This window comes from Microtus oregoni, unplaced genomic scaffold, assembly GCF_018167655.1.
Source record: "Microtus oregoni isolate MIOR12 unplaced genomic scaffold, Mior012 000003F_ref0000135, whole genome shotgun sequence".
In the NCBI taxonomy this organism is placed as follows: Eukaryota; Metazoa; Chordata; class Mammalia; order Rodentia; family Cricetidae; genus Microtus; species Microtus oregoni.
The window spans coordinates 63162938-63178553 of NW_024543062.1; the positions used below are offsets into that span (position 1 = coordinate 63162938).

The window sequence follows — 15616 nt, forward strand, 5'->3', positions numbered from 1 at the left end:
GTTTACTCCACCTACCTAAGGGTTGGCCTATCAAATGGGTCTAGACAGTTTCTTTATTAATAAGAAATCACTCCCACATCATCCAAGTAAGAAAGTTCTACAGCCAACTACCTATATTTCTGAGTAATAAAGATTCTTCTATATAGAAAAAGTTTTATTCTTTTTTTTTTTTTTTTTTTTTTTTTGGTTTTTCGAGACAGGGTTTCTCTGTGGTTTTGGAGCCTGTCCTGGAACTAGCTCTTGTAGACCAGGCTGGTCTCGAACTCACAGAGATCCGCCTGCCTCTGCCTCCCGAGTGCTGGGATTAAAGGCGTGCGCCACCACCGCCCGGCCCAAAAGTTTTATTCTTTAAAAAACAAAAACAAAAAACCCAAGGCAGCTGGGGATACATAGCTCAGTGGTAGAGCACTTGGCTAGCATGCATGAGGACTAAACTCAATCCGTAGAATAGGAAGGACAGGCAAAAAGACAAAAAATAAAATAAAATTTAAGGAATGGGATCAGCGCCGGGCAGTGGTGGCGCACGCCTCCCAGCACTCGGGAGGCAGAGGCAGGCGGATCTCTGTGAGTTCTAGGCCAGCCTGGTCTACAAGAGCTAGTGCCAGGACAGGCTCCAAAGCTACAGAGAAACCCTGTCTCGAAAAACTAAAAAAAAAAAAAAAAGGAATGGGATCAGTTTAAATTAACCCTATATCAGGTGGCGGTGCATGCCTTTAATCCCCTTTAATTCCAGTACTCAGGAGGCACAGGCAGGTGGATCTCTGAGTCTGAGGCCAGCCTGGTCTACAGAGAAAGTTCCAGGACAGCCAGGGCTACACAGAGAAATCCTGTGTAGAAAAACAAAAAAATTAACCCTATCTCTGAGATGAAAGACAAAACAGGCTGATTTGAGTCTCAGGGATAGGGTTTTCTCTAAATCAAACAAATTTTATCCAAATTCGTTTGGATAAAATAAGTACCAGAAAAATTAACCGTCATCTTCTAGGGGAACAGTCTTGAGATCTTGGCAGCATCAGTAAGTTTATAACACACTATTCTATTATAGAAATGGAAAGCCTACTTTTGAGTTGGCTTCAACACTTCCTCATTGTTATGCAGGAAGCTGACAGGTGCAGGCCCAGGAGTTTGTCTCCCTTGCCCTCTCTCTCTCTCTACCAACAAGACAGATGAGCTAGAGTTTTTCAAGACAGGATTTCTCTGTGTAACAGTCCTGGCTGTCCTGGAACTCGTTCTTGTAGACCAGGCTGGCCCCAAACTCACAGAGATCCACCTGTCTCTGCCTCCCAAGTGCTGGGATTAAAGGCGTGCGCCACCACCGTCCGGCTAACTAAACTCATTTTTTAACTAAGTATTGAAGTAAAAGGTCTGGGGCTGGAGAGATAGCTCAGCAGTTTAGATCATTGTCTGTTCTTCCATAGGACCCAGGTTCAATTCCCAGCACCCATATGGCAGTTTACAACTGTCTGTAGCTCTACCTCCAGGGGATGTGAAGCCCTCAAACAGGCATTCATACAAGCAAAATATCAATGCACATAAAATAAAAATAAGTATCATTCAAAAGAAAGAGCACTTGTTGCTCTTCTAAAGGACCTGGATCTGGTTCGCAGCACCACCTACACAATGGCTCACAATCATCTGTAACTCCAGTCCCAGAGAAGCCCTCTTCTGGCTTCAAAGGGACCACATGCATGTGGTTCACAGACACATATGCAGGCGAACACTCATACACATACAATAAAAATAAATCTTTAAAAAAAATCTGTCTGCAATAGGATACACCAAATCTGAGGAGATGGTCAAGAGTCTGTATCCACAAATGCCTAAAGATAAACCATAGATTTTATAAGAATACATTTGCTATATTCATAGTTTAAGGCAGACTTTTAAATGAAACCAACTAGCCTGACCTGGTGGCACATGTCTGGAATCCCAGCACCTGGGAAAAAGCCAGGAAGATCAATCAAGTTCAAAGCAGCCTGGTTTACAAAGGACATTCCAGGTCAGCTAGGGCTGACCAGTACAGGAATACAACCTGTGTCTTTCTTTCTCAGACTTCAAAAGTAAACTGCACAAATAAAAAGAAAATCAACTAATTACAACCAGTTGAGACAAAAAAGAACTTAGATAACCTGGTCCCAAATTCCCTATTACCCACTTCTAACCTAAAATACATGCCTAGTTTAACAAAATGTAAGAATTAAACAAGCAGGGGACATAAGAAATGAAAACCTGGGCTGGAGAGATGGCTCAGTGGTTAAGAGCATTGCCTGCTCTTCCAAAGGTCATGAGTTCAATTCCCAGCAACCACATGGTGGCTCACAACCATCTGTAATGAGGTTTGGTGCCCTCTTCTGGCCTGCAGACACACACACAGACAGAATATTGTATACATAATAAATAAAGTCTTCTTTAAAAAGAAATGAAAACCGTAGCCATTTCAAGCTGTCTGTAACTTTCAAAAAGGTAATATAAGATTTTACAACATTGCTGGGCAGTGTAAGGCAAAGGCAAGCAGATCTCTGTGAGTTCAGGTCAGCCTAGTCTACCTACAGTGAGTTCCAGAACAGCAGGGCTGTTACACAGAGAAACCCTGTCTTCAAAAACAATAACAACAAAAGATTTTACTTTTACTTTCATCAAATTATAATTAGTGAATTCAGCTATATGCCACAATTCAATTTCTTAAAATTTTACAAAAAAATAAGATACCCAATACTCATTACCTGACTGATTCTTTCTGAAGATATTCTGCAAGCACTGTCAGATGTTGAGCACTGGGCAGATGTGGAATGTGATGTCATTTTGGCAGTGAAGACTCTGCAGTCAGCAAACTAAAAGGAAAAAAATTATATATAAATGTAAAGTAGAAGAAACAATTTGGGCATGGTGGCACACACCTTTAATACCAGCACTCAGGAGGTTATCTTTGTGAGTTCAAGATCAGCCTGGTCTATACAGCAAATCTAAGGAAAGCCAGGGCTTATATATATAGAAATCCTTTCTCCAAACAGAATGAAAAAGAAGATAAAACTGCCAACAATGGTTTAAAAACAAAACAAAAAAAAAATCTGACAAATACACATATATCTCTGCACAAATGCAAAATACTCACACTGAGATTCTCAATCTCTAGTTCAAATCCAGCACAAACGCTGGAGACAAAATCATCCAAGCTTCACTCAGGTGAATCCTGAAACAGAGACAGGTTTGGACGTGTTCTACTTTCAATGCTGATGCTAATGAGTGAGTTGTTCTAGCTCAAAGTCAAATTTCCAATGACTGCTTCCCCCACTGGCTGTCAGGTGGTACCAGTAACTCTTAAGCACAGTGCTTAAGATAAGAGCTAGAGACACATCTGGAAAATCACCAAGACCGGTGCTCCAACATGCCTGGACAAGAAACTGCACAGGAAAATGAGCCTGGTGTAATCTTGGTAGGGCACATTGGTAATCTCAGCATTGGGAGTTCAAGGCCAGCCTGAGGTACACAGTAAAACCTCTCAAAAACAAAAAGGTTTTAAAAATACATTTTAGGTATCACTTAGGGGAGTTTCTAAAGGAATCAAACTCAATTAGGTCAAAAGTTGCTACCTTGGAGAAGATTTTGCTGACTCCAAGATGGGGAGAGTGATGATACCAGAATTAAGAAGTTGTGAGAACGTGTACGTAACACTCACAGGCCCTTAGTTTAGTCCTCACCAATGCTGACTCCCGACAACCCCATGAAAAAAAATATGCCCCTACTAGCTTGAAACCAGAGTAGAAAGCCTGGTTTTCTCAATGTTAAGTGGTTTCTAACCTACATTTAGTCTAAGGAACTCCTATATCTCATCCTGAAATGCCTGCCTTTGAAAACAATGGTAATTTTTTTTTTTTTAAAGACAATCTCACTATGTAGTCTTGGCTTGGCTGGAAGTCACTTTGCTGATCAAGCTAGCCTTGTTTTAAGAGATCTGTTAAGAGATCTGTCTACCTCTGCCAGAATTAAAAGTAAGCAACACACAGCCAGCAAAGACAACCGTAATTTTAACACTAAAATTTAAAACTTCTAAAAAAAATAAAAATACATTAAAGACTGGTAATTACCAATTTTTTTAAACAATAAAAGTTATTGATGTAACACGTATTTGTTCAGCTCCTTTTTTTTAAAGGTTTATTTATTATGTATACAACATTCTGCCTCCAAGCCAGAAGAGGGCACCAGATCTCATTATAGATGGCTGTGAGCCCCCATGTGGTTGCTGGGAATTGAACTCAGGACCTCTGAAAAACCAGCCAGTCAGTGCTCTTAACCTCTGAGCCAAAAAAAAAAAAAAAAAAAAAAAAAAAAAAAAAAAACAAACCTCTGAGCCATCTCTCCAACCCCCATTACTTTCAGCTCTCTTTTAATAACATATCCTTGGGGGGTGAAGGGGGGGCATGTACATGAGTGCAGATGTCCACAAAGGCCAGAGCATCATATCTCCCTGGAGCTGTAGTTGCAGACAATTGTTAGATGCCTGGGTCCTCTTCGAGAGCACCAAAGGCTCTTAACCACTGAGCCAGCCATCTCTCCTGCCCCTTGTTCAACTGAATGGATCAAACGAGAATGAATACTCATTTTAAAAAGAAAAGATGGCCAAATACAGTGGCACACTCCTTTAATCCCAGCACTTGGAAGGCAGAGGCTAGCCTGGTCTACCCAGTGAGACCCTGCCTCAAAAAATACATAAATAAATCAGATATTAAGAGTACTTCATTCCACCTTTGCTAAACACTTGAGGGTGCAGCAAAAAAATGCACTACAACTATTTGTCAAGCCAGGAAATAACCTAAAAGCAAGGAGGATTTAGCTAAAGAAACAGCTTACGTTACCTTTTTAAAGGATGATAACACAAAACACTTTAAAAGAAATTAGTCTACCTTATAGAAAACAGATGTTATTTAAAAAATTTGAGGTGCATACTTGCAAAATGATCCTTCTGTGGTTTAAAACTAATGTGTAGAGCAAGTCAGGAAATCTGTAGGACCCAGTGATGAGAACATTAGGAAGCTTGAGGGGTTATGGGTGCTGGCCTGTCAACTTTACACATTCACATTTTTTTTATTTTTTTTTTTTTGGTTTTTCGAGACAGGGTTTCTCTGTGGTTTTGGAGCCTGTCCTGGAACTAGCTCTTGTAGACTAGGCTGGTCTCGAACTCACAGAGATCCGCCTGCCTCTGCCTCCCGAGTGCTGGGATTAAAGGCGTGTGCCACCACCGCCCAGCCACATTTTTTTTCAAACAGGAGTTTGTCATTGGTCTTGACCAATACAGTGAGAGTATTGTAAACAATCCTTTAAAGCAAAATAGTTTTTTTTCTAGCAGGAATGAAGGGGAAAACTAAACCTGAATTGATATTCAGCAACTTATGTTATGCTCAAGTTTCTGATCCCCAAAAGAATTCAAGGAGCCAAATTTCTGATGCAAATTACATGAAGGTTTTTAATATTCAAACTCAAGTTTGGACCAACCCCTTTCCAGCACCCCAGCATGGTGGGTGCAGAAAGTGCAGGCAGGGAGCACTGGGAGGGTAAAACTTTTAAAGGGGAAACTCTGTAATCAGGGGAGTTCTTGTCCTGATGTCTTGGGATTGGGTAAGGAGGGCATAGGGTAAGATAGTTTCTGAAGTCATTGGTCAGTTTGGGGGCACAAAAACCTAACAAAGAGCCATTAATAACTGACAAAGAATCTTCAAGGACAGGAGGCCTCCCAGGAACATCTGGACCTCATTAAATTTTATAGCCCTGCTCCTTAGCTCCTTAATTGTCTATTTTAGGTTATCTGTTGAAATTTTGCTATCGCTACACATTTCTGGAGCTGAGATCTGCCCCCCCCCATTCATTATTTGGCTTAAGATGAAACCCCTTCTTGAAAATGGAGTATGCAAAGTCAGGTCCTCACACTTACACCTGCTATTATTAAAGGTTAAGTATCTTTTGACAGACACATGCCATGCCTAGTGGGGCTTCCTAACCCACACAGGCCTTTCTTGAACAGGATTAAGATAGGTGTTGTTTTGTTCAGGTGTTGCTTAATAGTGGTCTCAACAGGTGGGGAGGTACAAAAATCACTGGGGGGGGGGGGGCATGCTAATTAAAGTTCAGATTGTGAGGGCCAGCCATGATAATTGGTCACCTAAAGGAAGTTCTTTACTTCCAACCATTATCGCCTGGGACTCTGGTCATCGAAGAATTTAAACAGGAGACCAGGGTCTCAGTGGGTTCCCCTGAAGCCACACCCGGTGGCAGAAAAGAACCATAAGCTGAGATAACCGGATCCCCACCCAAGGGCAGACCATTCAAAGGAAAAGCCTGACATTCCAAGGCTGTAGATAGGATCACCCGCCAGGGCACCTCACCAGGATGCCCCTAGACTAATGTCAGCCAAGCAGGGGTCCTGAATCTCAGAGACCCCTCATCCCCACCTTTACTACTATAAAAACCAAATTCTAATTGAGCTCGGAGAGCGGATATTCCAACACGTTGGTCATGCGGAGAGACCTAGTTTGCAAACTTGATTAAAATATAGGCCCTTTGCTTTTACATATGGGACTCGGTTTCTTTTGTTGGCTTTTGTGGGGACCCCGCGGATTTGGGCATAACAATATTCGCGGGACAGGAGAGGTGGAGGAGCAGGTTGGGAGGCAGGGCCGGGTGGCTCTTCTTGAGTTCGAGGCAAGCCTGGTCTACACAGCAAGTTCCAGGCTAGTCAGGGCTGGTTACACATTGAGAGCCTGTCTCAAAAAAAATAAAATAAATAAAATAAATAAATAAAATTAATATTCGTGGAGAATAATAATAAATACCCGCGGTCCGTATGTGGACCGCAAACAAACACCTTTCAAACACTAGAGCCGACAGTCTGCGGCCCTTAAAATTATTCAACTTTTAAATCACGTCAATGTCACTCTCCCGGTCTCCCTTCCTCCGACCCCTTTAAGTTCTCAACACTCTTCAAATCTGAGGTGCAGTTAAAAACATCAGCGCCATCACTTCACTGTCAGTCCGTAACTGCAAAAACCCGTTTCACTGCACTCCACTTTTCTCCTCCGCGGGGCCGTAGCGCCACCCTTCCCCCACAGCCTCTCCCGCGGCCCCGCGGCCCACGCCGCCCTCCGCCCCGGTTCCTCCAGCGTGCTCGCCAACTACGTGTCCTCCAGGCCTCCCGTCCGCTCCCCCGCACACCCCGCCGGCCAGACCCCTCCGCCACACCTTACGGTCGCGCCACGAGTCGCTTCCCCTCCGAGCTGGGGGAGGGGCGGCAGGAGTAGCTCCTAAGGCCTCCGCAGCATTTTTGAAACTGCGAGCAACGGCGGCGCGACTTCCGGCCTCTCAAAGTCGCGTTTGCGAGAGCTTCCGGGGAGGCAGTCGAAACCATAGAGTAGCCCGTGGAGGACTAGAGGGCTAGAAAGGCTGAAGAACCTACCATTGAGTACATGCTAATCCAGGAAGAGAGTCTCCAGTCGTGGACGATGACCGCTAGAGATAGTTATGTATTTATTTTACTTTTGAGACAGGAAGTCTGTGTGTATCCCTGGCTGTTCTGGAGCTCACTATGTAAACCAAGCTAGCCTCGAACTCACAGAGGTTCACTTCGTCTGTCTCCCGAGTGCTGGGATTTAAGGCGTGCAACACCATGCCCTGCATAAAGAGGTTTTGAAAGAATAGGGAGACCTGTCGGGATCTTGCGATGTGTACAGCGATGTCCCCGGCGATTAAAACAGAAGAAAGCTAAGAGCATACTCAGAGGTGGCCTTTAGATCCTCAAAAAACCCTTAATATAATTTAATCATTCTTACTCCCCAGGGGTGGCCGCCGAGGGAAACTGCATCCCAGTTGTTTCTCAATGGGGAACATACAATTGGTTTATTCACGAATGACTACAAAATAAGTGATAAATGCTAAAAGAAAAGGACAAAGAATAGTGAGACGGATCTTCCCGGCCGGATCTTAACTCGGATCACAGAATCGGGTCACGCTTCCCCACCACCCCCTGGGGTTGAGAAACTCCCTCAAGCAAACTGCCGGTGCCAAACAGCATCACCTACCCCAGATAACCTCATTTATTTCGGTATAATTCTGAGTGAGAGGATTTTCTGAGCTGAAATATTTTGTCTTGTACTTTCTTCTTAATAGCTGGGTGTTTTTGGAGGACAGTACGAATTCATTACTTCCAATGTAAATGCTACCCCGTTTTTTGTTTTTGTTTCTTTTGTTTTATTTTGTTTTGAGACAGGATCTCTATGTATCCCTGGCTGTTCTGGCATTCTGTGTAGACAAGGTTGGCATCGAATTCACAAAGATCCTCCAGCCTCTGCCGCAATCCAGAGTGCTGGGTTAAAGGCGGGCCACGCTACTACCGGGTTCTTGGAGACAGCTTCCACATCCCATTCCCAGTCCTCTCAATTCTCTACAAGCTAAGCCTACTGATCCTTTGATTATTTCTTTTTGACGTGTCAATGAGCCACCGAGTTACCCTGAACAAGAACTTGTTTGTGTTAAGATGTGGCGCCCAGATATAGATGCATACTCATGCAAAGAAAACAAGACCGTACCCTCCCTTGATTTACACATTACACGGTCCCTACTACGAATTTATTAATTGGGCATTTTGGGAGACAGTAAGAATTTATTATTTCCAATATAAACACTACCGCATTCTTTTTGTTTTCCTTGAGGCAGGATCTCACAAGTAGCTCTGGCTGTCCTAAATCACTAGGTAGACCAGGCTGACCTTGAACTCCAAGATCTACTGGCTTCTGCCTCAAGAGCGCTGGGAATAAAAGCCTGCACTGCTGTGTCCCGCTCCTACTTAGAGCCTTTCCCAGTGGGAGAGTCAGAGCTTTCTGAAGACGCTGAGGTGATTCTCTTTGTGCAGTCGCTGACGAGCTTGAAGTCAACAATGGATTTCCTCAAAAGAGAGGGAAGGGCACTTTTAGGTAAAACCCAGTCAAGTATTTCCCCTTCTCCCTTTGTGCAAATACTTTTTGTTTGGTTGATTTGGTTTGGCTCTCTTCTGTTTTGGAGACAGGACCACATCCTGTGGTTCAGGCTGGGCTGTAATTTATGCTACTGTTATGACTTGTAAAGTAAATATCTGATATGCAGGATATCTGAGATGTGACCCTTGTGAATTTGTCTTTGGGTCCAACCTTCCCCCGCCAGAGGGCTCAATCCACAGGTTTCTGAAGACAGGCTCCTACTTTGTAGCTCTGACTGTCCTGGAACTCAAACTCACAGAGGTCCACCTGCCTCTGCCTTATGAGTGGATTAAAGGTATGTGCCACTGTGCCAAGCCATAATTAACTTGTTAAAACAATGCCTTAATAAATATGTCAAACAGAACAAGGCTTAGAAAATAGAGCCTTTACCAGCACGTGGAGGGCCCTGCCTTAATAAATAAATAAACAAATGGAGCCTTACCCATCACATTGACACTGATATGCTGTACACGTTGAGGGCCCATATCTACCAATCAAATAAACTTAGCAAAAAACAAGCTGGTTAAAAGTTCATAACTCATCTTGTTATCTGCCACTTCCTTCTCAAAGAAGTCTGTTCACATAAACAAACAGGAAGTCTGATTTCTGGTCTGTTTCTTGAAACCAGAGCATTACCCAGTTATATATCTTTAGTGTCTCAGGCTATAAAATAAAATGGATGAATTGGCTTGTCTATGGCCCTTTTTAATGTTAAAAGAATTAAAAGACAATTCCTGAATTATAACTTTCTGGAACAAAGCTAGAGCGCTAACTCCCTCATCCATAGACAAGGATGTGAAGAGGAATATAATGTTTTCTTCTTCCTACAGAATACTACTTAACTACACAAAGAAATTTCCTCCCTGACATCTCCCAGCTTCAAACTCAAAGAGTATCATTTTCCTGACTCTGGTATTTATCTGCTCCATGCATTTCTTTAGGATTTTTGTTTTCCTTTCCTTTGCTTTGTTTTTTGAGACAGGGTTTCTCTGTAGCTTTGGAGCCTGTCTTGGAACTCACTCTGTAGTCCAGGCTGGTCTCAAACTCACAGAGATACGCCTGCTTCTGTTTAGGATTTTTAAAACTTTTATTTATTGTGTGGAGGTCAAAGTTGATTTCCTCTTTCCATGATGTGGATTTCGGGGTACAAATTCAAATCCTCTGTGTAGCCCTAGTTGACCAGTTGCACAATTAGATCAGGCTGGCCTCAAACTCACAAAAATCATCTGCCCTTGCTCTGAAGTGCTAGAATTAAAGGCCTACACCACTATGCCTGGCCCTATTACACTTTTGGGTTCTTTTTCTTTTTTTGGTTTTCTTTCGTTTGGTTGGGTTTTGGGGTTTTTTTGTTTGTTTTTCTTTTTTTATTTCTTTCTTTCTTTTTTTGTTTTTTTGTTTTTTGAGGCAGAGTTTCTCTGGAGCCTGTCCTGGAACTAGCTCTTGTAGACCAGGTTGGCTTCAAACTCACAGAGATCGACCTGCCTTTGCCTCCAGAGTGCTGGGATTAAAGGTGTGCGCGACTATCGCCGGACTCTTTCTTTTTTTTTAATTAATTAATTAATTTTGTGACAGGGTGTAGAGTCCTAGTCCTGGCTGTACTGGAGCTAACTTTGTAGTGAGTGGGCTTGAACTCACTGAGATCCACCTGCCTCTGCCCTCCCGAGTGCTGGAATTAAAGACATGCGCCACCACTGCCCAGCTGAATTTTATTTATTTATTTATTTATTTATTATTTTTTTTTTTTTTTTTTTGCTTTTTCGAGACAGGGTTTCTCTGTGGCTTTGGAGCCTGTCCTGGAACTAGCTCTGTAGACCAGGCTGGTCTCGAACTCACAGAGATCCACCTGCCTCTGCCTCCCCAGTGCTGGGATTAAAGGCATGCACCACCATCGCCCGGCTGAATTTTTTTTTTATAGTTGTATCAAACTCTTAAAAGTGTTTTACTGTAATTTATATTCTTCTTTTTGTTATTTTTTGTGTGCATGTGTGTTCCACCTGTGTTTGGGTGCTCACAGAGGCTATAGAAGGTGTCAGATCCCTTGTGTCTGGAGTTATAGTGTGAGCTGCCTGATGTGGGTGCTGGCAATTGAACTCAGGTCTTCTGCAATAGCAGCGAGTGAACGCGGGTCTTCTGCAATCGTAGCGAGCGCTCTTCATTTCTGAGCCATCTCTCCAGCCCCGCAACTTATGTTCTTATTCCTCATTGTCAAGTTCAATGATGGTGTAAGACTTTAAGACAATCCTGAAGCCATTTTTGACAATTCTAAATCCTCTCAGCCTCTGTGCCATAGTGCTTCCCCTCCTCCCCTGGGAACCAAGGACCTAACAGGTACACTCACACGAACTCAGTTCCTGAACAATTACCCATATACATATGTTTTGGTTCGGTCCCCTGGGAAACGGGGTCAAAATGACCTCTTACCTCATCTGATCTGGCAACAGCTCTCCAGTCAATTATTGGTAATAGCCCTTTTGAATAAGCCAATCAGAATAGTCAAAGAATAACCTCCCTTGCTTCTGTGGCCCCTTTAAAAGTAGACTGTACCAGCTGTTCGAGGTCCCTCGGCTTCCCGAATGCTGGGGGACCCTGTCATGACAGAATTAATAAGATCCTCATGCTTTTGCATCGGCTGTGGTGTGTGAGATAGTCAATGGGGGTGACTCCTTCTCGGTGTTTGGATGCTAGAGTCCAACAATGGCAAATCATTTAATTATGATTAAATTCCTTTTCATTGGTGTACAGTGATGTTATTGTTCAGCCATAAGCTGAATTGTACACAGGTAGAATGAATTGTTGTGTAGCTAGCCCCTGTGTTAGTTTTCCAGGGTTACCATAACAAAATACTACTGGGGGCTTACACAGTGGAAATTAATTTCCTCTCAGTTCTGGATCCTTAAGTCAAAGATGACGAAATAGTAGACTTGTTTCTTGAGTTTTCTCTTCTTGGCTTGTAGTTGGCTGCCTTTGGCTGAGTGCACATGGGGTCATCCTTTAGCCTGTGTGTTGTCTGTACTTTTTTATTTTTTTTCTTGAGGCAGGGTTTCTCTATATAACAGGCCTGGCTGTCCTGGAATTCGATTTGTAGACCAGGCTGGACTTAAATGCACAGATCCACCTGCCTCTGCCTCCTAAGTGCTGGGATTAAAGGTGTGTGCTACTGTGCCCAGGTTATTTTATTTTTTTAATTATAGCAAACTTGTGGAGGTCAAAGGACAACCCATATCAGTTGGTTCCCACGGGATCTGGGGATCAAACTCAACTAATAGTGCTTCTGCAGTAAGCACCTTTACCTGTTGAGCTGTCTCGCGGGCGCTTGCCTGCTTTTATTTCCTCCTTTAGCCATAATAGATCGGGGTCTACCTCTATATCCTTATTTCATGGTAATCACTCTGTTAAAGGCACTGTCTCCAAGTACAGTCAGATGGTAAGGTGCTGAAGGGGAGGACTTCAACAGAAATGTATCATGTGCCGGGGACACAATGCAGCACCTAGCATTAACTTAGCGAATAGTTTTAGATTGTTTCCCGGTGTTGTCCATGCCGGTCATGAATTTGTGCATTCCTACCTCAGCTCCCTACTAGCTCAGACTGGAGGCAAGGGCTCCCATGTCCAGCTGCATCCCATTTAATTTTTTTTTCCTCAGCCGGTTGGTGGTGGCACACACCTTTAATCCCAGCACTCGAGAGGCAGAGGCCAGCTTGGTCTGCAGAGTGACTTCCAGGACAGCCAGGGCTGATACACCGAGAAACTCTGTCAAATAAAGAAAAAAAATATGTTTTTTCTCTCTTTACAAATATTTTGGTGGTAGAGCGCTCGGGTAGCGTGTATTGCATCCTCGGTAGAATTCCCAGCACCACAATAAATAACTAAAGAATTTCCTAGGGGGCTGGAGAGATGGCTCAGAGGTTAAGAGCATTGACTGCTCTTCCAAAGGTCCTGAGTTCAATTCCCAGCAACCACATGGTGGCTAACAACCATCTATAATGAGATCTGGTGCCCTCTTCTGGTATGCAGGCAGGCATGGAAGGAATGTTGTATACATAATAAATAAATAAATATTTAAAAAAAAAAGAATTTCCTATTGCTTGTTACAAACAATGCTGTCGTGACCTTTAAAGCTTGTCTCCCTATACACTCTATGGGAAATTATTAGACAATATTGGCAATACTGTGTAGTTCAGTAGCTAACACTGGGATGCTCTACAGAGTCATTATAGTCAGTTACACAAGGACACAAGGGATCTGTTGCTCCGTGTCTTTGCCTACCTTTACCATCTGCCGATTAAACAAACCCCGACACATGGGAGACGGTCACTCACAGTGATTTAGCAAGGCTGAAGGTTGTGTTTTTTTCTTTTTTAAAATCAACACAACGGGCTGGAGAGATGGCTCAGAGGTTAAGAGCACTGGTTGCTCTTCCAGAGGTCCTGAGTTCAATTCCCAGCACTGTATCCTAGAAAGCATATATATAATAAATAAATAAATTTAAAATAAATAAAATCAACACAACTAATCGGTTACAGGTGGAAAAGAGGTGTTGAGAATGGATCAGGGTGAAAAAAGAAAACCCAAGTTTGTAGACATTGTATGTCTACACTCGGTCATGAGGCTATCCTGCACTGTGTAGGGCAGCTGCACTGGATGGCAGCCTCTTCGCAGGTGCAGTCCCTGGGCCCATGTCATGCAGCCCCCAGGCAGCAGGTGCAGCCACTCTGCAGCCTTTGCACTAGCAGGAGCCTGCAAGAGAGCTGGTTGAAGTCAAGACAAGGTGAAGTCCCAGGACAGATTCTGACAGTTGAGCTAGCAAGTGGCATGAGTTCTTCCATATTTATTGATCTAAGGTTTGTCAGATATGAATTTCCTAGTAATAGCCTTTGCCCATTGTTTTGGCTTTTTCGTATTAATCCCCCTTGTATACTGGGGATTCTAATCCTTGGTTATGTGTATTCTGATTACACCTCCATAACTTGTTTCCGCTATTTAAATTTTGTCTTTTAACGAATAGAAGTTTTTTGTTTGGTTGATCTGGCTTTGATTTTGTTTTATTTTGTTTCATTTTGCTTCTTGTGACATGAACTCAAGTCACCTAAACTGGCCGCAAACTCACTATGTAGCAGAGACAGATCTTTACCTCCTGACCCTCCTGCCTCTACCTCCCAGGTGATGGGATTCCAGGAGTGTCACACTATCGACCAGTTCAAAGGTTTTTTTTTTTGATAGACATATATTAAATTTTATTCTCTTGTTTTCAGTCATTTATATGTTATTTAAGGGACCGTTCTCTGTCTTTAGATAAGAAACATGTGCTGGTATATTTTCTTCTAAAACTCTCTAAGATTTGAGAGCTTCAAAGAGTAAACAAATGTAGCATGAGAGAATTCAACACATCTTTGCATCGTTGGATCCTGGAATTACTACAGATAGATGTGAGCTGCCATGTGGGTGGTGGGAATTGAACCCTAGTCCTTGGAAGAGCAACCAGTACCCTTAACTACTGGGCCATCTGTCCAGCCCAGAGATAATTAAGATTTTTTGGATTTTTTTAAAATTATGTATATGTCAGGACATATGTGCCTGAGTGCAGGTGCTTAGGGAGACCTGAGGCATGAGATCTGCCTGAAGCTAGAGTGACAGGCAACTGTGAGTCACCGGATGTGGGGGCAGGGAAATAAACTCTTGTCTACTGGAAGAGTGGTAAGCACACTTAACCACTAAACCCACGCTAGCCTCAAGAGGGGTCCTAGCTGTTTATATCATTTCTAATGCCGTGTCAAACCTTTTGTACACCTCTATTCTATTGTTTTTCCTTTTTAGGTGTGTGTGTAGTTGTGCTCTCGGATCCCCAGGAGTTGGACCTTCAGGCAGCTGTGATCTAGTGTTCCCTGGAAAGGGAGCATGTACGCCTTACCATATAGTCCTATGCCTCCAGACCCCATCAATATGAAAGTAAATCTCTTCAAGTGGCGTTGCTAGACCAAAGCAATTACTCTGAAGACAATTACGAAAGGAATTAAGGGAAGCAAAATCCGCCAACAAAAGCTTTTTATAGTCCCATTCTCAAGCCAGTTACTTAGCAACGAGCAGTATTCGTACTAAGGAAACTAAAGAGCCTCTCTCCGTGGCGGTGGCGAGCATTCTCTTCTTTGGCTGAAAAGGGCTTCTGCCGTAGGTGTCACAGCTGGTGACTTCCGTGGTGTGCCATGTAAAATTACCTGAACACGGTCAGGCGACTCGTGGGGTAAACTCAGCACCCCTCCTTTATACTCCACATTTCCCCATTTTATACTCTGTGCACAGCTCAGCGCATTCGCTAAAGAACACCATGTTCGAAGTCGCTCTTGAAACTCCTTTCCAACCCTGCTGCAAGGGTTTTAGCACGGATGTCGCCACTAGTGTGAAACGGGAAAATAGGCCCGAGTCTGTTACTACAGAGTTTCAAACGTAGTTTACAGACCTAACGAGGGAACACGTGAATCTCACAATTTTTAAGGACGTAGCAACACAACAGGAATCACGACTGCTTTTACTCTCGCGAGAATACGGGATTTAGGGAGGGCGCACTTGCCCAAGGTTTCCTACTCTTATGTAAAGCGCTGTAGGAAGCCAGCTCTGCAGGA

The 15616-nt window shown here is 43.2% G+C and overlaps 1 protein-coding gene across 4 annotated transcripts in view; it reads right to left on the minus strand.

Moving 5' to 3' along the window:
- Positions 1-7332, minus strand: part of Mdm4 (MDM4 regulator of p53) — a 41798-nt gene extending 34466 nt beyond the window's left edge. For 2 of the 4 annotated variants that reach the window (XM_041647743.1, XM_041647737.1), the window contains exons 1-3: positions 7231-7280; positions 3113-3190; positions 2724-2831 (exon numbers count right to left, since the gene is read on the minus strand). In XM_041647743.1, coding sequence (XP_041503677.1) covers positions 2724-2801 — 78 coding nt within the window. In that variant the 5' untranslated portion in view covers positions 2802-2831; positions 3113-3190; positions 7231-7280. Of the gene's footprint in view, positions 1-2723; positions 2832-3112; positions 3191-7230 lie in introns of all 4 variants that reach the window. The other 2 variants (XM_041647751.1, XM_041647728.1) reach the window with 1 other exon arrangement.
- Positions 7333-15616: the final 8284 nt, after the last annotated feature.